Raw genomic sequence first — 26449 nt, forward strand, 5'->3', positions numbered from 1 at the left:
TGACAAATATAGTCTGCCTTAAATATTAATAGTCTTTAAAGTTTTAAAATCTTTAAATGATGAAGATTATTTCTTAGTCGAATGTCGAGCTCGATGTCTGCCAAGTCCGAATGTCTATTACTCTGTTACTACTACTATTAATTATTTTATTACGCTGGCAGCATTTTACACGGGCTCATTCAACGCGGTGAATATTCAAGAGATGGCACCACTACTACCTGACAGCTGACATTGACAGCGAACTCGTTTGGTTGCAGGGGGGGGACAGTCGCCTATACCGTACTAATTCATTTCGATAGCGCCGCCATCTCCTTTACCTAACCTAAAATAAAACAGATTGTTGTCGTTTGTTTCAGATAGATGTCACTGAAAGCTTGAGATCACAAAATTTTATTTATTAAAAAATATTTTGTCGTTGAGAATTACCGCAAAAATGAACTTTATTTTCGAAATTGACAATCGTATTGTAATTGCTAATATAAAAGTCACATAATTGTATCCGCTCAGTCGTTACAAATATTTTTTGTGTAGCAACCCTCTATGTCAGGCCAGGCGTCTATTCGCGCTCAACAAGGAACAAGATGGCTACGTTACAATCGAAACTCAAGTGCTCAGACCACATAAAAAGTAAAGACAGTGCTGCAAACGGAAAATTGAGGCTGGTTTAAACTTAAGAAGACTGAATTCAAGCGGTCTCACTTCTCTTTGCAGCCCTGTTTTTAGTTTTTATGTGGTTTGAGCTGGGAAGCAAATCCAGTAAAGTAAAAGAATACCTGTGACTATTAATAGCTATACGTATGGATGGATATATACATCAATGGTACTAGTTACGAAATGCAGACGGCGCTTCAAAACCGTCTGCATGAATGAGACGAGAGAGGGCTCTCTTTTCCCCGTATATTATACTACTCTTTGTTTGGTTGGTGGTTTTGGTACATAGGTGATTTTGATTTTTCTTCAACTGCATTGCATTTGCATTTGGCTTTGCATTTCATTTCAGCATAGCTATTATAAGCAAAAGCAAAATTATTCTGGATTGTACAGAATCAATGAAATTGACAATCTTCTATTAATATAGTTACTGTGATTAGTAACAGTTGTTTTGAAACAAATTTTTCACACCACAATGGCTGATGAAGAAATAAACGGAGATACAGACGATATTCAACACGACAAGGATAAGACTCAGAAAAAGACTGCAAAACATGACAGTGGAGTTGCAGATTTGGAAAAAGTCACAGATTACGCGGAAGAAAAAGAAATATCTTCACAAGACATATCTGGTGTAAGTCTAAAGATTATAAGAATTTTATTTTGAGGTTATGTCACTACATAGTGAAATCATGAGCGTTTCAGTTTTATGCCTTCCTTGTAGGTACTAAGTCTTAAATCTCACTTCCTTGATTTCGGCACTATTAGTACAAAATTATTTTATTCATGTTTTATTAGAGGACAACAATGCTGACAAAATTGACAGGATTGCTGATACCGCATTCAGAGAGATGACACCTGTGGGAGGTCTCTGTCATAGTAATGAAGATAAATATTCATGATTTACATTAAGTATTACTTTACTGAATATCTAATCTGTGAACTTAAATCATGAGCTTGCTACTTCACCACCAAATGCATGCCAGTTTACAGTTTTAGTTCATAAAATAAATCAATGAAGTACCAATGTACCTTGATCTTTAATTTACCAAGTTTCCCTCTTAACTCATCCCCTGTCTAATTGTTGAGTCATTTTCTTATAGACCCTATGTTAGAAGGTAAACAAAACTAGTAACATAAATTGGCAAATCATGAACAATGCACAACACGCTCCATAGATTGTGTTTGAGTTGATGAACTGATTAATTGATTAATTTTTCCCAAAAAGTGCTTTGACTTATCTATTCCTTTCTGTTATGTTCCAGGCACTCTCACTTATTGGCGACAGAAGAAACAAGGAAGCTGCTGAACGTCTTGAAAAAGAAAAAGAACTACAAAAAGTGTCAGTTAAAAAAGATGACATAGAATTAATTGTAAGTATTGATACTTAGGGCCTGCTTCACCACTCATTGATAAATTGCTATCATTTTATGTGAATATGTAGGAAGGTAGGTTCAGCATAAGTAATTTAGAAAGAAAGAAAGAAATACATTTTTACACAATACAACAATAGACAACACTACACAAGACACAAAAATATTATTAAGTACAATCAATAGTATAGATAGGTAGTAAGACAGTATGTGTCATTGTGGTTGTAAATTGGACACTAGCTCAGCATAATGCTGAGATGTTAAGAATGACCCAGCGCTGATTTTGAGCCAGCACTGTTGGTGATCCTCTGACTGCTATAAATATATATTACACACTATTAACTATATAAAAACTACATGAATAGATTATTTGTAAACTACGAAACATAATGTAAAACCATAACTGGTATAAAAATACTGGTAGATATTAAAGGGGTACATACTGGTATTTTTACCGGCATCTGGAAGGGCTTTAACCTACTACCAATAATACCAGTAGATGGTCCTTGCCAGTTCTAAAGGCTTTTGATGCTCTGGTTGTACATGGTATACTTCGTTTTTTTTAGCATTAGAAAGAAGGTAAGCGATCTTGACATGCCTTTTTATTGAAAAACACAATATAACAATAAGCAAGGACATATGATGATATGATGCTTTTGGTATCATAAGTAACAATTACTGTTTTCTTAAAAACGTTTTTTAATAAAAAGACTCATCAAGATTGTTTACCCTTTTTCGAATGCTAAAAAAACGAAGTATAGATAATGGAGAAAAATGTAAACATTGCAGTTCATTGGTATGGCCCTCCACAAAGTAACAGCTAATTTAGTTAATAAATTTAATTCAAATTTAGGAAAGAATGGCATCTACATCTACCTTATTACTTTAAAACAGCCTTGGGACGAATATCCAATACAAAAAAGTTATTTATCTGATTTTCTTTGTTACAGGTAAAAGAAATGGAAATTTCCCGAACACTGGCTGAGAGAACTTTGCGGGAGCACCGTGGTGATGTGGTTGCAGCGCTAACAACACTCACCAACTAACGCAGACAACACTGGCTAATGTATCAAAATACCAAAACAGTCATTTACAATGTTCAATAGTTACTATTGAAAGAAAATAGACTTTTCTATCTTGCTGTTTGTTTTTCTATTTCATTGCACTATAGTTATTGCTCAGTAAGTGTTGGTATTATTTTTCTTGTTTTTCTGTGCATCTATATTTCAGTTTGTATATTCAATCTAGGTTTTACGGGATGACTGTAAAAGTAAAAATTTGGAATTGAAATAAAAAATACAAAAAGATTCCAAAAAACCAATCTTAAAAAATATGAGCCAGTTTCATCACTCATTGATAAATTTAATGTGAAAGATAAATGTGATGCCACATCTCTTTATTTATTTTTTGATCTAGTATTTTAACGAGGCTTTATTACACCAAATGTCAGCCTCATGGGGAGTCTTACTTATATACACCACACTACAGATATGACTTTCTCCCTTGCACTGAAATCTCTTTATTTAACAAACCAAACAATAGATGGCAATTTTGAACATGAAACTACCGTGAGACTCACTCATATTAAATGATATTATAACGGATAAATCACGTCTTAAACCGAGTTTAGCTCGACATGTTTCGAGCACGCGACTCGGCGGCTGCCGCAACACGCACACACGTGTGCGAGTCGCGTGCTCCTGAGAGGAAGGGCTACGAAATAGCCCGAAACATGTCCAGCTAAACTCGGTTTAAGACGTGAGTTATACGTTATAATATCATTTAATACAATAGTTGGCACCACAGATATCTGACACCTTACTAAAAAAACTACTTAAAGTACTTTAAAGTACTTTTTTATTTGATCTGAGTCTGACACACAGAGTACCTTTTTTATATACTGAGGTATGACACATCAAAGTAATCAATGAGTAGTGAAACTAGAAAAAAAAATAAAGAGTGGGTATGGGACAAAATAAGGTTGAGAACATGTGCTTCAGACCATAAAACTTACTTAGGTACCATAAAATTACTGAATTTCTGGCAATAACTTTGATTGAACATGAACACGCAAGATATAGAGCATCTTTTGACTAAGATACGCCCATTTATCCCCAAGCAATGCTGACCATTCAGTAAAAATTAATAAATAATCTGAAAAACAAAGCGAAACTTTCCACGCATGACTAAAATATGGAACCAGCTTCCTGGGACAGCGTTTCCGGAGCGGCACAGCTCCCTAGATCCCTAGATCTTTAAAAAACGAGCCTATCAGCCTCTCAAAGGGCTAGCAACGCACCTGTGATACCCCTCGTGTTGGCAGGTGTCCATAGGCGGCGGTGATTGCTTCTTATCAGGTGATCCGCATGCTCGTTTTTCCCCTCTTATAAAAAAATATATATTCGCTACCCTCGAAAAATTGTCGTCAAATTCTTCCGAAATGTCTATTTCAGGAGGATATTGAGTTACGAGTAGTTCAATTAAACTCCTGGATTTTTAAAAATAGATCAATGTATGGAAACATTTGTAAACCGCAATTAAAAAAATCCGAAAAATGTTTACAGGGGTGTTGAGTTGAGCCAAACTAACTTAACCAATATTCTGCTGAAATATGGGTAACCATGGGTTTCATGCTTCCTTTAGTCTCGTCCCCCTACCCTCGTAACGTAACGTGAAGTGGATTTCAACTAATCGATGTTGCACATTTTCACTGCTGTTACATCACTGATATTTATTTATCTAATAGTGGAGAACTGAGCAGAGCGACACGAGGTAAATGAAGCGTTTCTATTGGATCATGAAAAACATCCTCTCGACCATCTCTGGTGGAAACGGAGCCATAATAAATAAATAAATAAATAACAGCGTTTGAACTTTTGAGTTGAGTGAGACGTTAGTAGCGACATCTACCGAATCGTAAAACATTTACGCCACTAGTCAGCCGGCATGGTTTGTTTGCTCGGGACTATCTAGAGAGCGCTGTATTATTAAAATTCTATGGTATTTTAATGTGCATGCATGTGTATTTGATAATTTCATGTTCAGTAAATATTTCAGTTTTTTTTTGCTATAATAACATATTAAATTAAAATAGGGTATATCTTGTGGGTATGTCTCCAAAAAAGTTTTCTACTTTGTCTGCGATTTAAAAAAGGTGACGAATTTTTATCTAGTCTATGCTTATCATAAAGGTGTGCTTGCGCTTTTGTCGTTTGACTTTTGTTTTTATTTATTTATTTTATGATCGAAACCTTTCAATTTCATAGTTTTTTTGTAATTTTACTAAGTGCCAAATGTTTGAAATCTGTGGCCTGTTGGATGACACTGTAATACGTAAGTAAAAATTGCATATTTTTTGAATGTCAGATCTAGATTGTGTTACGAATTTCGTCCTTGACGTATGTATGGTTGTCTTTACAGCAAACAATGTACAAATGTACAATAGATTCAATTAATTGACGGTATGTTAATTTCCAAAGTGATTGATTTGTTTTCCTGTGATACAAAGCAATATCCTGAGTTGTCAGTTTCATGTCAGCTGGTTCATTTCCAATTTACGAATATGTATTTTTTAGGTATCTGGAAGTCATATGGGACTTAAATGTTATGTCTATTACTTGCCACCTTGCATGTGGCCGCTCAGTGCCTTTGCATGCTTGCCTTGCCTTTCTACATGATAATTAAACGACTGTTAAGACTACTTAGTTACAATAGATTTTGACAAATGGTTTTCATTCCATAGTCCTTACACTTACCTGAGCTTGTCATTATTTTCAGAAAAACTTTGGCTTGTCCTTTAACTATTATTAAACCCTTAGAAATGATATTTATTGCATTCAGAAAGGAAATACCTAAACCTTGCTTTGTATGGTGTGCACAAAGAACATTAAACATTTCATGACTTCAAATTACCATACACACAGGTTAGATGGTTTCAATAAAAAAAAGTGTTTCATGGAATAATTTTGAGTTCTTGTCTTGATGATATGATATGTAGTATGTGTATTAGACTACACATTTTATTACTCTATATTATAGGTTATGATTCAAGCAGAGCACAAAGAAGATTCTTCACAAGATTGATAATAGAATCAAATGATATGATTTATGATGAAAATATTTGTTTTAATATCAATTTACAGGAAGCTAAAAAAAATTAGTTTGAAACTAATCAAATCCATTGGTGTATCTAGGATTATTTTTCAGGGGGGGCCTGGCCTGGATTTTAGTGTGAAGATAGAATTTTGAATCGGTAGCCCAACATCCTGGGGTGGGCACTAGACCATACTGGGGTGGGCACAGACCACCCGGCCCCCCCCCTCTATATATGCCTATGATCAAATCGAGTTTAAGCTTTCCACTTGTAGGTATCTTCTTAGCATACCTTTCAAATAATAATTACGCAAGTTTATGTCTGCTTAAATTATCACATCATACATATACATCACATAGGTACCATCAGCCAAAGATGTGGTCTACCACCCTAAAGTTGATAATCGTTTGCATGACACAAAACAATAATGCCGATAGTCATGTCTGTCAACTTGAAAGTTTGACTTTAGCTACATACTCATTTGATAGGAACTTGTTTAAAAATTGATAGACCACTTATTTGGCTGATGGTACCTGACTGAAATCATTTTCGGCTAATTAATTCATGATTAATCTATTGAAAATCATACCTATTGATTATTCATTATTTACTATCAAAGATCTAACTATGCATACTATGCATTTCTATCTCGCTTGTTAGTGTCATATTTAACATTATAAGTATGTATAAGGGTCAATCAACTTTTTCTTGTCACTTGTTGCTATAGTTACAGTCTCCTGAGTCACTCTTTGAACTGTGAGTTTATAGGATTAAAATTCCCCAAACATGCATTTTTGTGGTAGTTTTCTTCTATAATAAAATTGGTCATCTAATAAGCATGTAAGTATAATGTGACACTTGTATTTTATTTTCAATTTTATTATTATCAGAAGGACTTTGTGTGGTATTTTGATTTGGTAAAATAATATTATTTCATTATTTCTTGCTCCAGTGCTGTAATATCTTCGTTAGGCCTCGCTTATATATAACAAATTGATCAACAAAACGCAAAGGGGCACATTTAACATTTTGTTAAACTCTAGAAAATTAAAGTTTTTTTTTTTACTTAACAAAATAAATAAAGTAAAAATATTCTTGCAACATAGTATAGGCATCGGCATAACTGACAAATGTGCCTTTTCATTTTAACATTTTAGACAAGTGGATACAATGTTAGGAAAATAGCCATGTTTTCTATTATTTCCATCCAAATGTTAGGAAAAATAGGCAAGTTTTCTATTATTTATAATAAAATACTTATTGACTATGTTAGTAAGTTATACAAAACAAAACAAAATATTTATGCCTTTCCATTTTAATATTCAAGATCATTTAAATTAAAAAATATATATATTTAGCCTATATCTTTAAATAAAAATGAAGAAAGCGGCCACACTGCTGCTTAAAAAACGACGACGGTACGGAATCGCAGTGATGCATCGTTCGTATGCGCACCGTTTTTATCGGATGCCCTCCACACCGCTGCTTAAAATACGCAGACGGTGCGGAATCGCAGTCACGTGCCGCAAACGTCACGACTTTTGGTAGGGAGCATGCGGTAAAGTCCTGACGTTTACGGCACGTCACTGCGATTCCGCACCGTTTACGTATTTTAAGCAGCGGTGTGGAAAGCATGCAAAAAAACGGTGCGCATACAATGCGTCACTGCAATTCCGTACCGTAACCGTTTTTTAAGCAGCGGTATGGCCGCTCCTGAAATAAGCCTTTTTAACTAAGCAACACTTTAAAAAAAACAATAAAATTATAGGGCATGTGTACTTGAAAAGTTTTGCAAAAGTTTTATTTAACCGTAGTCAAATATGCCTCTTTGCTTTAATATATTTGAATATCTTGGGCAGCTGTGCCCTATAGGGTTACAGTATCTCCGAAAGTTATTTACGAAAAATATACAAACAATTAGAGAGATGCACCTTTTTTTCCTGATTCTGAGTATAATTTAACTCTTTTTCACAAAGAATGTTAGTTGTGCCCCTTTTCGTTATTACAGCAAAATTATAATCACCGAATGTCCCACATGAACATACCCCGGGACTTTCGGGGCACAAATGATTCAAATGATTGACATTAGCCAAAGAGTAGGTATCGAATTAAAAAACAGAGTGCACTCTAGCTGGTTTCTACCTAATGAATAATTAATCAATTAGAAAAAAAAGTACATGATATTTAAAACACAAAAAATATCAAATTTTCGTAAGATGAAATAGTTTCAATCTTAATCAAATAAAGTTTGAATTTTTTTTTTTAATAAGTATCTTGAAGTTGGTTTTAAATAAGAATTTTGGCTATTGCACACTATAAACATAATTAACGAACTGTTACAAGGCAATAAAGTAGAATTGCGATCGCAAACACATAGTGCAACAATTGATATCTTCAAGAAATTTAAATATGCACCTATAACAACTACCGACGTAGAAAAATCATTCAGTGGGTTAAAATGGATATTTACAGCAAAACGCCGCTGCTTAACTGTTCCGAATTTAGAAAAGATATTAATAATTTATTTCGAAAATCATATCAACTACTAAATTTACTGCAGGTAATTAATTAACGTTTTTTTTTATTATTATCTCATAACAAAAGTCTTGGTACTAAACCTAAAGTACTAGTATAGTTTACAATTCGCAGTGAGGTAATTATTAATTAGGCATAATATGATGTTTTGTCAGAATAACCTATCTATTAATGTCCAACTCTTTAGCAAATCCTTCGTGCCCCGAAAGTCCCGGAGTATGCACATGAATCACAAATTGTGCAATGACTAAATAATTTTAACTATGTTGAAATAACCCAAAATAAAAAACTATTAGCTCTTGCCTATGTCTTAAGTACTTACTTACTATTTCTGTTCTCAGAAGGTTAACAGAAACTCATTAAAGGTAGATGCCGTCTGCATCTGGTAGAAATTAAAAATATGTCTAATGTGTCTAACTAATTGAACACGAAACATTTAAAACTTAATGTCTCTCCCTTTCTTGGTAACATTTCATTAAATACTATTATAACATGCTTTTTCATTTGTACAAGACCAAAACAGCTAACAGAACAGATCATGTGTCGGGTCGGGTCTCTTATTACTTACTTAATTCATTCAGTGCCAGCAACGCCTATATGCGTTTTTATGTCTTTCGTCCTTGGTCGCTGTCATAATTTTATAGGCAGTTGGAATGCACATATGCGTTTATGGCACCCGAGTTAGTTTTGACAGCCTGCACCAAAAATGTTAAATATCAATATAGTCTACTGTTGTTTTTTTTTATTCACTTTTAGACTTTATTTATAGCCTGGACATTGCAATAATTGTGTCCTCATATTTAGAAATGCATGTTTTTTTAAAGTTCGTAAATTCTTAATTCCAGACAGTATTGAGCGATATTGTAACCTAACCACAGATAAGGGGGCGTCCATTAATTACGTGAGGTCTTTAAGGGGGGGAGGGGGTCAAGTAAAATCTTTCCAAATCTCACTTGGGGGAGAGGGGGGGGATTTAACAAATATCACGTAATTTTTTTCAACAGAAAACCGTGCAAAATTGCGTCAAGTAAAGTTTATTAATTTAAGTTGAAATATTTATTATTTATTTTTATCACAGTGATTTTAAACTACGGCAATATTCTTAAATCACAAATATAGTCTTTGGTAGTCGTAAATATTGATTTATTGATTTTTGATTTATTGATTTATTGAACATAATTAACATACATGTTTTAAAATAATTAGATCGTAAGCAGCTGCAGTAGTATGAACTGTGTCGCAGCTGTTTACGCCCACCTCGGGATTATGGAGCAGTTAAAATATAAAAAAAAAAAAAATTAATAGAACAAATATTTTTTTGTATTTTTCTTTTTTAAATCCAACGGGTTTACAGCCAAAACACATTTAAAAAAATCTCACGTGAGATTTGGGGAGGGGGGAGGGAGTTAAGGAAAATCTTACGAAATCTCACCAAAGAGGGCGGGGGAGTCAAAAAATCCTAAAAAATGTCTCACGTAATTTATGGACGCCCCCTAACTGATTGCGGTTACACATTACATGAAAAGACCACAGATAAGATCTACCTAGATAAGCCAAGTTCCTCAATCTGTATGAAAACCAACAGTGTCATTTTTTTCTATTCTGGTATCCGCAGTCAGTTGAAAGACTAATCGGATTGGATAAGGGTGGTGGTGGACTTTTTTTTTACAAGCTTTTATTTGCAATGTACCTATCTGTATATGTATGTACAGTCAAGGAAATTAATTTACGGCCCACAGTGGAACCTTTTCATTATCATTTTTGTCATGATTTCTTTTGCAGATGTACAGAATGTCAATATGACATTAGTAGCACAAATGTTCCACCCTGGGTAGTGATTTAATTTCCTTGACTGTACAGGTCGAATCTTGCAAGTTATATTTGACCCACTTTACCACCAGAGCAATTTTACCGGTCTACATGGCTACACTTGCTTCAGAAATTATTTTGTGTTTTGTTACATTTTTTTTCTAAAGCCATTTTAGTATTGATCAATTTAACAGATATCTACAAAAAAAAATTTTCTATATTCAGTTACGAAACCAAATAATTGATTAAATAATTATAATTATATAAATATATAAATAAATAATTATATAGCTAATCTAGTTAGTACCTTACCTACCTAGCTATAACTTATGATAGTTAACTACATGTAATCTTAATCTGTAATCAGATTTCAAAATGTAGTTAACTACGCCCTACACTGATTCCAGATAAACAAATTGTTATGTATTTTGTGGACCTTATTTGGTTAAAGTGGTGAAACCTAATATCAACCTGGCTACTTTTAACATCAATTAATTATTATCAAGTTTACTTTTAAATTTTTAATTATAATGTGTGGGTGGCATCACAACAAAGCATTATAATACTGGTGTAGTACGAAATAAAAAATACCGTGAATTCAATGTAAATGTAGCATGTGTGTCTTCAAAGGCAACCTTTTCTTATAAATCTTATAGTATAATAATGTCTGTTGTACATAGTTCATAATTAACTCACTAGATGGCGCCACTGCTACCAAATTTAGTGACAACTTATTGCTAGACATTCATTTAACACACTAAAAAAACTCTTCCTAAAATCTTACGAATACTTACATCGTTATGATTTTTAATTTACTCCCGTACTACGATTTTAAGTTATAGAAAATTTGGCATCAACAAATATATCTATGCCAACTTCGCGAAAATACCGCGCCGACCTTCGGGATGTTCTTTCAAGGTTATCGGGAAGTAGAAAAATACTCTGGAAGGCCAAACAAATAATTAGCAGTAAGATTTAATCGACATAACGTAAATATCAGTTACTGAACTGGTTTGATGACGTTTTCTTCACTGGTTAATGTTATCTTTTTTGCAATGCGAAAAACTAGGCAAAGTTGACCCGTACCTACCTGCGTAGGTACTTACTTATAAAGAAAATGTATTGACTGAAACCCAACCATATACACTTTTTTATTTTTTTGTATAACTAATCGTCTTACATTTCGTAAATAAATTGTAAATTCTATTTCAGTACACAGTCAGTATATAGGTATAGATAGAGCTTTTTAAAAGCTTGGGCTTCATTCTTTTAGTTCCAGTAATAAAAGGACCTCACGCTCACCATTCCTTTGCCCGTCTTGTATCAACTCACTTATACTTGGTTTGGATAGGTTTTTAACTAAATGTAAACAAAACGACGTCAATTGGTGTCTTAAATATTGAAATTCCCCCATTAAACTACCTAAACATTTACATTTCTGTATCGAAATGTACACTAGTCTAGTTTGTATTACAATGTAGATAAGAAATGTTTAAAATCCTTAAATAAACTAATTGTGGCAGCTGTTTTTTTTACATTTAGTTAATTACTTAAACGTTTCAAGTATAATCTCTTGTTTTTTAGGGTTCCGTACCCAATGGGTGCCAACGGAACTCTATTACTGAGACTCCGCTGTCTGTTTGTCTGTCCGTCCGTCTGTCAAAGGGCTCTATCTCTTGAGTCGTAATGGTTACACTTGAAATGTTTATGTATTACTGTGGCCGCTGTAACAACAAATACTAAAAACAAAATGAATAAACTGAACGGCACAAAATTTGGCCCACTCTACCCTCCTAACGCCCAAGACATATATGAACATCAAACTATATGTCATTTATGATAGACTTTAAAGTTCAAATTACAATAAGTCCTTTATAAAGGACTCTGGGCGTTAGGGGGCTATATACAAAATTACCTATTTTTGCATAGGTACGTCAGGGTCAGATTTTTTTGCCTCTCAGTATTTATAAGGGGGGCTCCCATACAACAAACGTGATTGTTTCGCCGTTTTTTTGCTTGATATTAATAACGGCAACTGGTAGACGCTTGAAATATTCACAGAATCTTTAATTGTATAATCGCTTTAAAAATAAATAATTACATTAAAATAAAATAAATGTTTAACCCTTTACCAGGCCCCTTAGAAGTAGCGTGTCTTCATACGTACTTTATATACTGTTACAACCGTATTTAACGCCTTGTAAAAAATGTATTTACGAAAGTCGGAATTGTTCCTTTAAACCAGAAATAAAAATGTGGGTTACGGTTATCCCATCGCCTGTCTAAGTAATTACCTGTCCTACTCGATTTTGTCTTATTATATTCTTGATCAGGCGAAGGGATATATTCCTCCCACATCTTATTCTTCAGGGAAACTCTTTAAAAGGAGATTTTACAGCTAGGTACATGAATTCGCTCTAGGTTGAACACAAAAACAGTTTTATTACTTACGCGAGTTTTTATGACACGACAAGACAATTTACCGGGCCATGGGAAGAATAGCTCCCACACATATTATGTATTACTGTGGCCGCTGTAACAACAAATACTAAAAACAAAATGAATAAACTGAACGGCACAAAATTTGGCCCACTCTACCCTCCTAACGCCCAAGACATATATGAACATCAAACTATATGTCATTTATGATAGACTTTAAAGTTCAAATTACAATAAGTCCTTTATAAAGGACTCTGGGCGTTAGGGGGCTATATACAAAATTACCTATTTTTGCATAGGTACGTCAGGGTCAGATTTTTTTGCCTCTCAGTATTTATAAGGGGGGCTCCCATACAACAAACGTGATTGTTTCGCCGTTTTTTTGCTTGATATTAATAACGGCAACTGGTAGACGCTTGAAATATTCACAGAATCTTTAATTGTATAATCGCTTTAAAAATAAATAATTACATTAAAATAAAATAAATGTTTAACCCTTTACCAGGCCCCTTAGAAGTAGCGTGTCTTCATACGTACTTTATATACTGTTACAACCGTATTTAACGCCTTGTAAAAAATGTATTTACGAAAGTCGGAATTGTTCCTTTAAACCAGAAATAAAAATGTGGGTTACGGTTATCCCATCGCCTGTCTAAGTAATTACCTGTCCTACTCGATTTTGTCTTATTATATTCTTGATCAGGCGAAGGGATATATTCCTCCCACATCTTATTCTTCAGGGAAACTCTTTAAAAGGAGATTTTACAGCTAGGTACATGAATTCGCTCTAGGTTGAACACAAAAACAGTTTTATTACTTACGCGAGTTTTTATGACACGACAAGACAATTTACCGGGCCATGGGAAGAATAGCTCCCACACAGTTAAACTCTAATAAGGCCATGGGATAATGTCAACCCACATCCTAATTTTGGTCATACACAAAAATGCATGAGATTTAGCAATGTTTAAGATTACATTACCTTTCAACACTCAAAAATCTATAAAATATCAAAAAATTATTCGATCTATGTACTTCTGTTTCATAGAAATTAAGGAAAGTGTTCCAATTTCTCCGTAGTTTACTGAAATTAGAGTTCAAGTGAATCTAAACGGCTGCCAAAGATATATTACGCGATTTAGAAGCGTGTTGTGAATGAAGATAATAAAATACTATTTTTAGGGATCGACAAAATATTTTGTAGGAGGTTTGGAGTTAAAACCTGACTACGGTAACCGATATAAGATGTGGGAGGAATATATCCCTTCGCCTAGTAAAGGGTTAAGTGGGTTCCCACTTCCCATACAACAAACTTGTTTTTTTTGCAATTTTTTTACTAATGTTGTATAGAGAATGGTACGCAACCATTTGTGCGCGAGTCCGACTCGCACTGACCGGTTTTTCTTTCACATAAAATTTGTCCCGATATTAATTTGTTTGTATTTGACAAACGTGACGAAATAATGACTATAATAGCGAAATAGTTGCAACTGTTGTAGTGATGCGCTACATGGGTACATTCGGCAATTGATTTTTATTTATATACTTATGCCTTATGCCCGCGACTTCGTAAACACTTCACTTACTGTACCTCATTTTCATCATCCCAGCCTATATACGTACCACTGCTGGGCACAGGCCTCCTCTTAGAAAAATTTACATAAAACACAAAAATAATACAATAAAAAACAACGAAACAAAAAGAATCTTCGTCTGCCAAGAATTCGTTTATCACCATACCACGGGAACTACGCAATTTTCAACCGACGAAAAAAAACGGAGGAGGTTCTCAAGTCGACGCGTATATACATTATACAAGGTGTTAAATAAATAACTGAAAACCAGAAAGTAGTTTGCTCAGAATCGACAGTAGAATCGATTACACTATGTTTTAAATTAGGTTGTGTTTGTGTTTTTAAATCCCTTTTTTATTGTGCCCAGTCTAAAAGTTACTACTGCAACAGGCGCCAGTTGAATATTTTAGCGAGTTTGCATACCATTTCGATAATTTAATACTGGCCGTTTTGCTGTCAATGTGTGATTATCTTATCTCATGGACGTACTACTTAAACGGGACTGAGCACTTGCAGCTCAAAAGCACGATGAACGAGATAGTTAGTACCGATGTCATTTGTCCCTTTCTAATAGGGTGACAATAGGATTATGTGAGACAAGTTCAATCTTGCAATCTTCCTGTTAATTGTTTATCATAAACACTGAAGGTTTTCATTAGCTATGGAAAATTTCTTAGGGATTACGAAATAAATAAAACAAATAGTACAAGGTATCGACTTATTAATGTGAAATAATAAGTGCAGCGACTAAAATTTTATTTGGCATCTACAAAGGAAAGTATTTTTTGTATGTAAGCAACGGCTTAATAAAATTGCTTCTATTGAATTATTATGCCATTCTTTACAATATCAACAAATTATGAAGAATCGTGCGCCAATTTCCATTCGTGAAGGTTTTTTTAAATCGATCTAATAAGTTATGGTTATGTCTATCTCGCGGGAACTTTGCGTTTTCTCCGGATAAAAGAAGCCCGTTTCAATTCAATCAGAGACAGTGTATGTAACGTACTTTCTATACAATTAATTTATTCCTGTCCCGCGATATGCATTGTTAAAAAAAGTATTACCGATACTTTAATGTAAACATTAAGATGCACTGTACTTTAATGTGAACATTAAGATGCACCCGCAGATACCAGGTTTCTTAATAAAGGCCATTTGATAGTCGTTTCTGTACATATAATAGGGAAGTTATGATATGCATGTAGATAAACATAAATTGTCTTCAACAAAACTTAATAAACTAGCAAGCAATGCCGCGTTAAACATACCTACCCCCCACCATGGACAAGTTGGCTCTTAACAAACGACGGGAATTACCAAAAATAAAAGCAGGAAGGTTCAAAGTGCCGACTGCATACGACTGAATTTTTGGTAATTTTTTGCTTCACGTGTACATTGCTGAGCCATTTTTGTCGCACTTCAAATTTTTCGGGAAACTGTAATACCTAATAGTACAACCGTAAAAGGACACTACAAGAATTCATGGTCAACATAGTTGTCAGATTTAAAATAATTTTATTTTTAGCTTACATGTGGAACGATATATTGCAACCACCTTATGATTCACTTGGACAAGTGTAAATGCAACACTTTTTTACCATTTTAATTGTTAGTATTCCTTATACAATTGTTATTAACAAAAGCGAGGAAGACATATTCAAATAATGCCGCTATGACATTACGCTTTAAAGGGTTACCATATTAGAAATAAAAAAGTAGACTAGACAAAAATATATCTTTTATTATTCTTTTAAGAATTTCTACAACGAAATTGATTAAAATTATAATACGATAACTTAAAACTGTTAAAATAACATTAAAATACAATTGTTTCCACTTGTTTTTTTTTTCGAGTAAAAATTTTTGATCAGAAGCATTTTTTTAGGCTGGCAAGATCAAAGAACCAGACTCAAGTCCTCCGTTATTGCTATCCCTCTCGCCGTAGATGAGCCTCTGTGTAAGGCGCAACAGAGAAAGATACTTTCTCACCGTGTAATACTTGGTCCCGTTTAGGTATTACGTTCATGGATTTTCTTCTAAAAACGTCAAAGCGCATCTGATAAATACAAATTATGAGGGTAGAGTTAGAAATAAAGTAGAATAACTGATGACACTCGAATATCTTTTAAAATAATGAAGGTATCAAAAATAAATGCTATCAACTAACTTAAAATTAAAAAATATTTTTGAGGTGTCTGAGATTTTCAGTTATTTAATTAACACCTTGTATATATTTTTTTTTATGTGTGACCACGCATCACTTTTCACAGAGTAGTCCGATTTTGATTATTCTTTTTTTATAGGAAAGCGTATACCCCGAGAGTGGTCCCATTTAAATTTGGAAAAATATTCTTACCCTAAGTGAAGGAAAACAGGGGATTGATTGTTCAGTCACTGATTGTACTGTATGACCAGGCATATCTTTTTACAGAGTACTCTGATTTTCATAATTCTTTTTTTATTGGATACCTCGAAGTTGATATTATATGAATTTAGAAAAAAAAAATACCCCAAGGGTGGACAAAAAGTATAAAATAAAAACTTTTTAACAAAAAAATTGAACCGCCAAAAAAACTGAAAATCAAAAATAATATCTTTTTTGTTTGACCTTAATTTAGGTACCAGTTTGAAGTCATGCCTCACCACGAGCCAGGAGGAGTGGACCTATAGTCGTCTACCTGATGGGCTTCTATCACTCCTCCTGGCTCGTGCTGAGGTACCGACTTCAAACTGGTACTAGATTAAGGTCAAACAAAAAAGGTATTATTTTTTGCTTTTCAGTTTTTTCGGCGGTAAAATTTTTTTGTTAAAAAGTTTTTTGTGGGATTAAAGATGTATCATGCATGCATGGCATGCAGGTATCCTGTCCCCCAGGATCCCAACTATCTCTATAGCAAATTTTATCCAAAGCGGTTCAGCGGTTTAAGCGGGAAGAGGTAACAGACAGACTAGAGTTACTTTCGCATTTATAATATGAAGTATGTATGGGTGGATACATATATAGATTCGAAATCGAACTATCTCGATTTCGAAAGTGTCTAGTTGCCTTTCTTATTGATGCCTACCCTATTAGATAATAAACATTTTTGTTAACAGGCAGTACGCATGTGGGTCCGACTTGAACTCTCGGTCCTCTGCTTGAGAGGAGGTAGGTAAAACTATTACCACTAGTATTTTAACCGACCTAAAAATGAGGTTGTTATTATTATTATTCTGTAAGCTCTTTGTAAATTTATCCCATATTCTAACTTGAGCGGTGTTAATAAAAATTAGTATTCTTTTCTTTGGCAGTTTAAACTGTTTTCCCATGAAACTAATACATATGCAAAGGGGAATATTATTAAATCTGTCGTCCAAGAGGGAAAAGTTGCTCAGGATCTCCCTTGAGACTTATAAAAAACTCCCTAACTCTTACAAGGTGCAGGAATAATTATTTTCAAGAATACTGATTAAATTGCGTTACTTTCTCCCATATCTCTAAATGTTAGCATTAATTTAAGATAATAATTCATTCTAACAGGTGTAAGAAATAAACATAATGTGGCCGAAGGCGATTCCTCCCTGTGTTAAGAGCGTTTATATCTGCTGAGCTGGCAACGTTGCATTTTTGTTAGTCTTTCTCGATTATTCCAATAAAATTAAATGAAAATTATTATTATAGACTTTTTTTTCTTTAAATACCGTTAGTAAACATTAATTCGTTTTTATAGAATATAAAAGTCTATCACGAATAATTACTGGAGTAGACACATTAACTTATATATTAAGATGAGTTCTATCAGACCACATTTTTAATTTCCATTAAATTTTTATGGAATAATTGAGAAAAACTAACAAAAATGCAACGTTGCCAGCTCAGAAGGTATTTATAAACGCTCTTAAGTTCCTGCATTCTTACGTGACAGGTATCTATTACGCCGTCTCTATATAACCTATTGGATTAAACAGAGACGGCATCACAGATATATGTACCGCATAAAAGAGCAGAAACTTAACAGTAGTGGCGTGGCGCCCTAATATCTCAATTCCCACCGTGTTGCCTTCAGTTTTAACGTGTTTACACGTTCCTATGGCGAAGCATGTGTACCTATATATCTACAATGTGTTGCATTGCAACCGAAACCATACTTAAGGACCGCGTCGGACGTTTTGCACTGTAACTGCAACTGTCGACTGCCCATACTTTTCAATCGCAGCTAGCGTGCAGTTTGCTGCGTGCAGATTTTCCGACTGCAATGGAAAACGTGTGGGCAGTCAGCAGTACGTTGCAGATGGAGTACGTCCATCGTAATGGCCGTAACTCGCTTTTCTCTCACTTACAAAAATGAAAACCACGCAACTGCTTAACAGAGAGGTGATACAGCCCCTTAATGTTATTAATATGTTGAATCCCCTGTATGTACTACCACTTGCTTGCCTCAATACACTTCACGAGTTTCCATAACTCATAAATACCTTACCTAACATTCTAACAATGACAATAGAAGCCCATTATTTAATTTTTGAACAAGGCCTCACGGATTACGAGGTGACCTCGATAAAGTTGACTCAATCATCGGATCGATCGTGGGGTCCGTGGAAGTGTAGCATTGAGGTCGATCCGACCTTGTGTTGTCAGGGTCCCGGGTTGAAGGATACTCCTGGGAGCCCTCGAGGCCTTGAATAATTTCGCCTCAAGGACATAGGGCCCATGATAAATTAAGCTCTTCAGTTTCTAGGCCGCATCGCTTTCCATTAGAGTTGCCCTGAATACGGAATTTTTGGAGCACAAGTAATTCGCAAGTTATTTTCATGTCTATCTTCGTAAGCTTCCTTGTGGAACAATTCCCTTTTTTTCGGGCTTAATAGAAGCTATGTACGGCTTTTTTTTATTTATTAGGTTTAAGCTTTTATCATTCTTAACCCCCGACGCAAAAAGAGGGGTGTTATAAGTTTGACCGCTATGCGTGTCTGTGTGTCTGTATGTCTGTGGCACCGTGAAAAAAAAAACAAACAATAAATGTTTTTCGGGTAATTAAGTAACGTAGTGACACCAGTGACCGACAAGAACCAATAACCGACGCTTTTTTTTATCCATGATAACATGAGTTGGGAACCGATTTCTTAATATGGCAACCCTATGCCATAACCAGCACACTTTTAACTGTCATCCATTTAAATTTTAGCGAAATCTGCCGTTTTGTTTGAAAATAGCGACGTGAGAACTGAGTGCGGGTTAGATCTGGTGAAAAGAACGGAATTTCTTAGAAAAAATGTTAAGGAAGTACTTTGTTAATTATCCTAATGTTATGTGATTTACTCGCATTAATTGTTTTGCACGGGTTATTATAAGAACTATAGGGATCAATTTCTCTTATAACGAAAGCTTAAGGTTATTTGGAAAGAAAATAGTAAGTAAATTGTTGGTGTCGATCACTGGTTTTGAAAAACGACTTGTCCAATAATCGACACGTCGATAACATTTTTTTTATTCTTTTTTCTAAACTTTGTTTCCAAATAAGTAGTGGTAGTGAATAATGTATTGCCATCGTATTTTGTCGGAAAGGTTCGTATTTATCTTGCTATATCAACTAACTTACTGAAGTTTACTGAAAAGCTAATTGAGAATGCAAGATAAAAACGAACTTATCCGACAAATTACGATGGTAAAGCATCGTTTACACTACTACATCTGTAATTTGATTACGAACTAAAATAGTGATTACGTATTTTATTTTATTTATGTAACTAATTAAGTAAGAATTACTTTTTAGTAAATGTTGCTGATTTTTGTAATTTTAACCTTTTGACAATTGAATACTTATTGAATGGTTAATTTTATTTAATTACCGACGAAAGGTATCATGGTGGTAATCTGGCAGATGCACATTACAGGTAATAAGTAGTCGATAACTGGGTGTTGATTACTGGAGAATCAGTTTCGATTATTGGGGAACGAAAAACTTTGCATGTTCACATGGGCGGTACTGGAATTACTTACGAACATATTGACTCATTAAAGCCGGTTTCGACTTCGGGCTTCTAATAGACTCTGGTTCGTAATTCCTTATTTACCGCCCTTAAGAAACAATCTAGTATTCAATCGTTATGGAAGTTGCTAAAGTACAGCCACCAGCATTAATATCTGCTGCCGCGGAGCGTGCAAAAATATCTGACACGTCCTGCCGGCCCTAGAGTCGTATAAGTTTATGCACGCTTTTTGTGTCAGATATCGGTGCTGGTGACTGTACACCACATAAATCGGAAGTATAATTTAAACATTGCAAAGGTTGTTATAAACAATAGATCGTCACTTATTTGAAAAAAGCTCGTATCTCAAAATTGATACTTTTCTAAGTGAACTTTATGAACATTATTTCAAAGGTCAATTTTGCTGTCGTACCTATTGATTTGAGATATGAGATTTTTTCAAAGTAGTGACGAGATGACTGTTTTGCCATCTTGGTACAGTCAACTACAAGATGATCGATCTTCTTTCTTGTACCGTATCGATACGGTTAAAGTTACAAAAATATGTATACGCAACTTTATTGACTTAACATTAAGGTCGTATATATATTTTTTTACTTTGGCCGTATCGGTATCTTTGTAGTTGACTGTACGGAGAGGCCCTTTAAATAAATCTAATGGAGTTCACGCTCGTTCATGGTTTTTATCCTTTATATGAAGTAACTGATCTTTTAACTGTAACATTGTTATTAATATTGCTTTAGGTACCTACTAAAAATATCGCAAAGGCATTATTGTTTCTTTCTTGTACAGTCGAGTTCATAAAGTTGTGAGCAAAATTTTGATCAAAAATATCTGAACACGACTTTATTGTTAATGGCGTAGAAGCGTGTTCAGATATTTTTGATCAAAATATTGCTCACAACTTTATGAACTCGACCCGAACTCGGCTTCACACGCGTAAACTATACGTTATGTTCAATCGAAATTCCGGGGTTTTATAAAATTCCCCTGGGAATTCCCGAAATGGTCTTCATTGAGATTGTGTTAAGAACAACTGTCCAAAGTTTCAAGACTCTAAACACAGCGGTTGAAAATTCAAGATTGTATCCCTATCCTGTGGTAATATCACGATAAAAGGCAGCGTATCTGTTATTCCAGATGTCCAGCTACCAACATACCAAATTTCATCCAAATCCGTCCAACCATTTTAGCGTGAAGGAGTACAACACACACACACATCACACACACAAACTTTCGCATTTATATTTATTAGTAGGATGTACAGACCGACTTATATGAAAGCCAATGATGTTCTTATAAATCCTCCCATTTAGGACAGAAGCGTTTATTACGATTGAGGACAAAGACTTGTATACAATTTGTTTACTACTTATATTAATTACAGTGAAATTCGTTAATTTTTAGCCTAGTATTTTACGTTACGCAAACAAAACTTTGCTAAAATTACTATTACAGTTGAAAATTTCTCAAATCATACGTAAACAATCAAGAGCACCGGTGCCACCTGTTACCGTGAGATTTACAATCACAATATGTGATGTCATTAGCATTAATATGTGAAATATAAATAAAGAAGTTACGGTTCATATTAGGCAACTTTTAAATAGTGTGTGTGTAATGTAATGTTGACCGTTCGGAATGGGACGGGTCTGTCTGTATCCCGTGCTCGTGGTAACTCGCGCGCGGGCCGTTGACCTCGGATTGCACTCGCCTGGACGCTTGCATTGTCGCACCGCACCCGGTGCAATGCTCCGAATTCAATCTCCACTATCTCTGCCTTTCGAGCTCTTATTTACAATACAATTAGGTAATAGACTAGCACGTACATGGCTTAATCCTTCTTACAACACGTCAAAAGTGTCTAGGGGTCAAGCATAACTTGTTTTGATTGAAAGACATTTTTGATTAGAGCAGCAATAGTTATATTATATAAAGAGATGAACGAACGGGTGCAGTTAGTAACAAATTTATTATTTATGAGTAACAATCCTTTATTCGCCCGCGGCTTCGCTCGAATGACGGTTGGTCAGTCAAATAAGTGGTCTATAATTTTTTAAACAAGTTCCTACGAAAAGAATATGTTGCTGTAGTGGACCTTTCAAGTTGACAGACACGTCTTATTGTTTTATGATATTTAGAAGATAGTAAACTGTAGGGTGGAAGACCACATAATTTTCCTGATGATGCATTGAAAACTAAATCGCGTGCAACGATGGAACCATTTTGCAATCAATTTCGCTGTAATTTGAATTTCGTTGGTATGTCTGAAATGGCAACATAACATTTGCAACGAAAAGGTTCCCGAAACAACGAAAGTTTAAAATAACCAACTTTACATGATTGGTTCCTTCCTCGCGGGTTCCAAGTTTGTCGGACTCCAAGTTCGTAGGATTTCAAACTCGTCGGATTCCAAGTTCATCAGACTCCAACCAAACTTATTTCATAGACAATTTAATTTCAGGTTTTTTTTATTTATTCTTAAAAAGTTTAGTAGATATTATAAAAAAACTCGGTTAAAAAAGCTACCGTGACGCGCTCGCTTCGCTCGCTCGGCTCGCGCGCTATTGGGTTGCAGTTATCCCTAACCCTCCTCGCTTCGCTCGTCGGCGTACGTACCTAACGGTGACAGCCTCAAGTTAGAATAAGTAGGTTGCTTAATAATTTAATAATTTGATTGCCACGAATCCGATGAGTTTGGAATCCGACTAGCTTGGAGTCCGTCGAGTTTGGAATCTGGCGAAGAAGGAACCAACGGACCACATATTTGGCTGATAGTACAAATAGGTTGTCGAATAAAAATTCCAGGCTCATAAACTCCCACGGGTAGGTATTCTAGAAAATAATGTGATGGATGGCTGTTGCAGTCAACGTTTTATTTGAGATAGATAAGGTGACCAACAATAGGTAAATTTTTGAATAAAAGTTATTCTAACTACCGAAGTAGCATAATTGTAAAGCTTATATTATTTCTTCTTTCAACGCATCAAAACGTTTTAAAGTCTGGCAGCTCGCACTTTTAAATCTAACTACGCTTTCACAATAATCGTTCATCGCAATTAGCATAGAAAGGAGCAGTAGTTAATTAGCCTATTACGAAAGCAGCTGATGACCAATGAAATAACAATTAAATTTGGACACCAATCTAGTAATTAGAGGCAGAAGAACGATGGACGGCGGACGACCTCTTGGGGAAATACACCGTGTTATTTTTGACTTCCGTTAACTTTAAGGGGACAATCATCATCATAATTATTAAGGGGTCAACAAATGAAATGTATTTCTCTAAGACACTAGTGGCCTGACCCTTAAGGTTTAAAAGATAATCAAGAGTTAAGATAATTAATTATGAGCAGTGAAACAGCGTAAAGGTCCTTAATTTAAGATGTTTTTTTTTTCAAAGTCCATTACTAATCCGTTTTTAATTCACACATATTTAACAAAATAAAGTTAAAATATGTGGTTTTTTATGTCTCTCTTACTTATATCAATTGTTAAGTTTACTTATTTAACTATGAACAATGACGGTGAAGCTATATGTTATATAGTTATATGCATAAAAAAGATTATACTCGGAAAAAAAAAATTTTTTTTGTCAATTTGACGAAAAAGTTAATTATCAGGTAGTTATACCAGTGAACTGAGCCGTCTGCCGATATTAACGGGGAAAAAACACTGTGTATATTGTAAATAATAAGGCGTATCTAGAATTTGGTTCATGTGTGATATCGCATGATTCATGATGATGACAAGTGGTGTTGTGCAAATCAGGTTATCGATTGGTGGTAGTGTAACAGCCACGCGGGCCGGCCGTCGACCCTTGTGCTTGTGGCGCTGGCCATTGGTTACCGTTCTGTGTCCGAGAAGATCCTTACCACAAATTAACGTTGGTCTGAAAAGGAAGATATATTAATGTTGATAAGCGTATGCAACGGTTATATTTTGAAAGCACTACTACCATGAATAAGATTCAATAGATTTGATAAACGTTTTTCTTCATTGTCCAACCCTTTTCCCAGTTTATCTTGACTCGGGTCTTTTGAGCCAAACAACTATGTTTTTAAGGTTATCTGCGGGTTATTACACGCTTTTATATTAGCTTCACTTCTAACTATGTAACTAATAAAATAATATGGTATCATCAAGCTGATCTGATGATGAAGACGGAAGTTGGAATTCAAGATAGAACAACATAACCCAGTCGTGTTAGGCCCTGTTAGAATAGTCTGTTAAATATGCCTTTACAGCAAATAAAACTAAAAAAATAAAAATAATACTGAAAATAAGAATACGGTATTTGACTATTTTGTATGTTTTATAAATTAAAAAATCACCATTCCTGTTATCGAATAGAGAAACAATTTTTAAGCTACCTTTACAAATAACAAAGTCATAATGGTTTGAAATTCAAGATTAGACAGAGAAAAAACATACTGGCATGTGACGTCACACGCCAGTACCGCCATACTTGCTGCATAGAGAAAAGCGTTTGAGGAAGAGACAGGTATACAGATTTTTCAAAAAATCAATATAAATCCAATTTTCAACCGATTTCAATTTTCTCTTCGCTAAACACTATCTGTATATCTATATTTTCAAAATAATATTAAGATATGGTAAATTAAGGAGTTGTCAAATACTGTATAGTATACATGATTTAATTAACGAAAAAATATATGTTATTGTGAAAAAAAGCGTGAGGTGCTTAGTACTATATTTATAAAGCAATCGTATCAATGTAATATTTTTAAATTACCATTAAAGCGTAGTTTTTAGTTTGTTAAACTATAATATTAGTTCTAAATATCTCGACCAGTTAGATCGGCACGTGAAACTGATGGGAATAAAGTTGTTATGTTTTAATACTTTTAAGAAATCCTATCTAAATATATAAAACTCAAAGGTGACTGACTGACATAGTGATCTATCAACGCACAGCCCAAACCACTGGACGGATCGGGCTGAAATTTGGCATGCAGGTAGATGTTATGACGTAGGCATCCGCTAAGAAAGGATTTTTCGAAATTCCCACGGGATAGGAAATAAATAGGATTTATATTTTCACTTTGAAATGTCCGTATTTCCGTAACTATAATTATAAGAAACTTCAAATTTGGCATGCAAGTAGGAAATACTAACAGCTAAAAACGACTTTCAGGATTTTACGAAATTCCTACGGGATAGTGAATAAAAAGGATTTGTATTTTCACTTTCAATTATTGACCCTTTTACCGTAACTATAATTATTAGAGAGTTCAAATTTGGTGAGCAAGTACTAACAGCTAAAAACAATTTTCAGGATTTATCAAAATTCCTATGGGATAGGGAATAAAATAGGATTTGTATTTTCGCTTCAAAGTGGCCAAAACTCCGTAATTATAAATATTAAAGACTTCAAATTTGGCATGCAGGTAGATAATACTAATAGGTAAAAACTGTTTCAAAGATTTTCCGAATATCCCACGGGATAAAACGGATAAAGAGAATTTTATATACCAACTGAATCAGAAAACGCATAAGCTAATCCAATAAAACTGGGGACTGGAGATTTGGCAAACTGATGTAAATCTGGTAACAATTATTTAGCAGTGACATCCTGCTCATCCTGGCGAGGATCGTCTCCGTAGAAGGGAACTCCTCAAAAGTTAATGGCACACGCAAAAGATTTTACATGATTGTTAAATTTCAATGACAATGCGTTTATGTTATATATACACCGCCTGATGCTGCAGCCAGGGTCGTCTGCTGATGACGGAACTCCTCAAGGGCTGATAGCATAGATACGAAATTTTACGTGTACGTTCAACGAGCTGACACAATTACTTTGCCCACTTACTTTTGTGCCCATGCAATGTGTGTTCATGCAGTTCCTCCACCTCCACACTGTAAGAACACACAAATCACACAAACCCATCTATCACCACCACCACTTTACACTGACGCGTTTCGAACTCAACCAGAGCTCATTTTCAGAGCAACACAACCGTTCAGCATGCTACGGT

The 26449-nt window shown here is 34.6% G+C and overlaps 3 protein-coding genes across 6 annotated transcripts in view; all 3 read left to right on the plus strand.

The window, feature by feature from the left end:
* LOC141427423 (lachesin-like) overlaps window positions 1-26449 on the plus strand; it is a 211422-nt gene that overhangs the window by 99826 nt on the left and 85147 nt on the right. The gene's annotated exons all lie outside the window — the stretch shown is intronic.
* Window positions 474-3165, plus strand: LOC141427048 (huntingtin-interacting protein K). Its single transcript, XM_074086282.1, has 3 exons — window positions 474-1285; window positions 1917-2024; window positions 2975-3165. The coding sequence occupies exons 1-3, from the start codon at window positions 1127-1129 to the stop codon at window positions 3068-3070; spliced, it is 363 nt and encodes a 120-aa protein (XP_073942383.1). The 5' UTR covers window positions 474-1126; the 3' UTR covers window positions 3071-3165.
* The window catches only part of rdx (BTB/POZ and MATH domain-containing protein rdx), a 79882-nt gene continuing 58631 nt past the window's right edge, over window positions 5199-26449 (plus strand). For 2 of the 4 annotated variants that reach the window (XM_074086816.1, XM_074086815.1), the window contains exons 1-2: window positions 5199-5357; window positions 17574-17625. The gene's annotated coding sequence lies outside the window, so the exon portion shown is untranslated. The remainder of the gene's footprint in view (window positions 5358-17573; window positions 17626-26449) is intronic. The other 2 variants (XM_074086814.1, XM_074086813.1) reach the window with 1 other exon arrangement.

This window comes from Choristoneura fumiferana, chromosome 4 (assembly GCF_025370935.1).
Source record: "Choristoneura fumiferana chromosome 4, NRCan_CFum_1, whole genome shotgun sequence".
Lineage (NCBI taxonomy): Eukaryota > Metazoa > Arthropoda > Insecta > Lepidoptera > Tortricidae > Choristoneura > Choristoneura fumiferana.

Coding starts and splice junctions, on each gene's coding strand:
- LOC141427048 (XM_074086282.1), top strand. CDS start 1,127: ATGGCTGATGAAGAAATAAACGGAGATACAGACGATATTCAACACGAC. Junction 1,286..1,916: donor CTTCACAAGACATATCTGGT/GTAAGTCTAAAG, acceptor GTTATGTTCCAG/GCACTCTCACTTATTGGCGA. Junction 2,025..2,974: donor AAGATGACATAGAATTAATT/GTAAGTATTGAT, acceptor TCTTTGTTACAG/GTAAAAGAAATGGAAATTTC.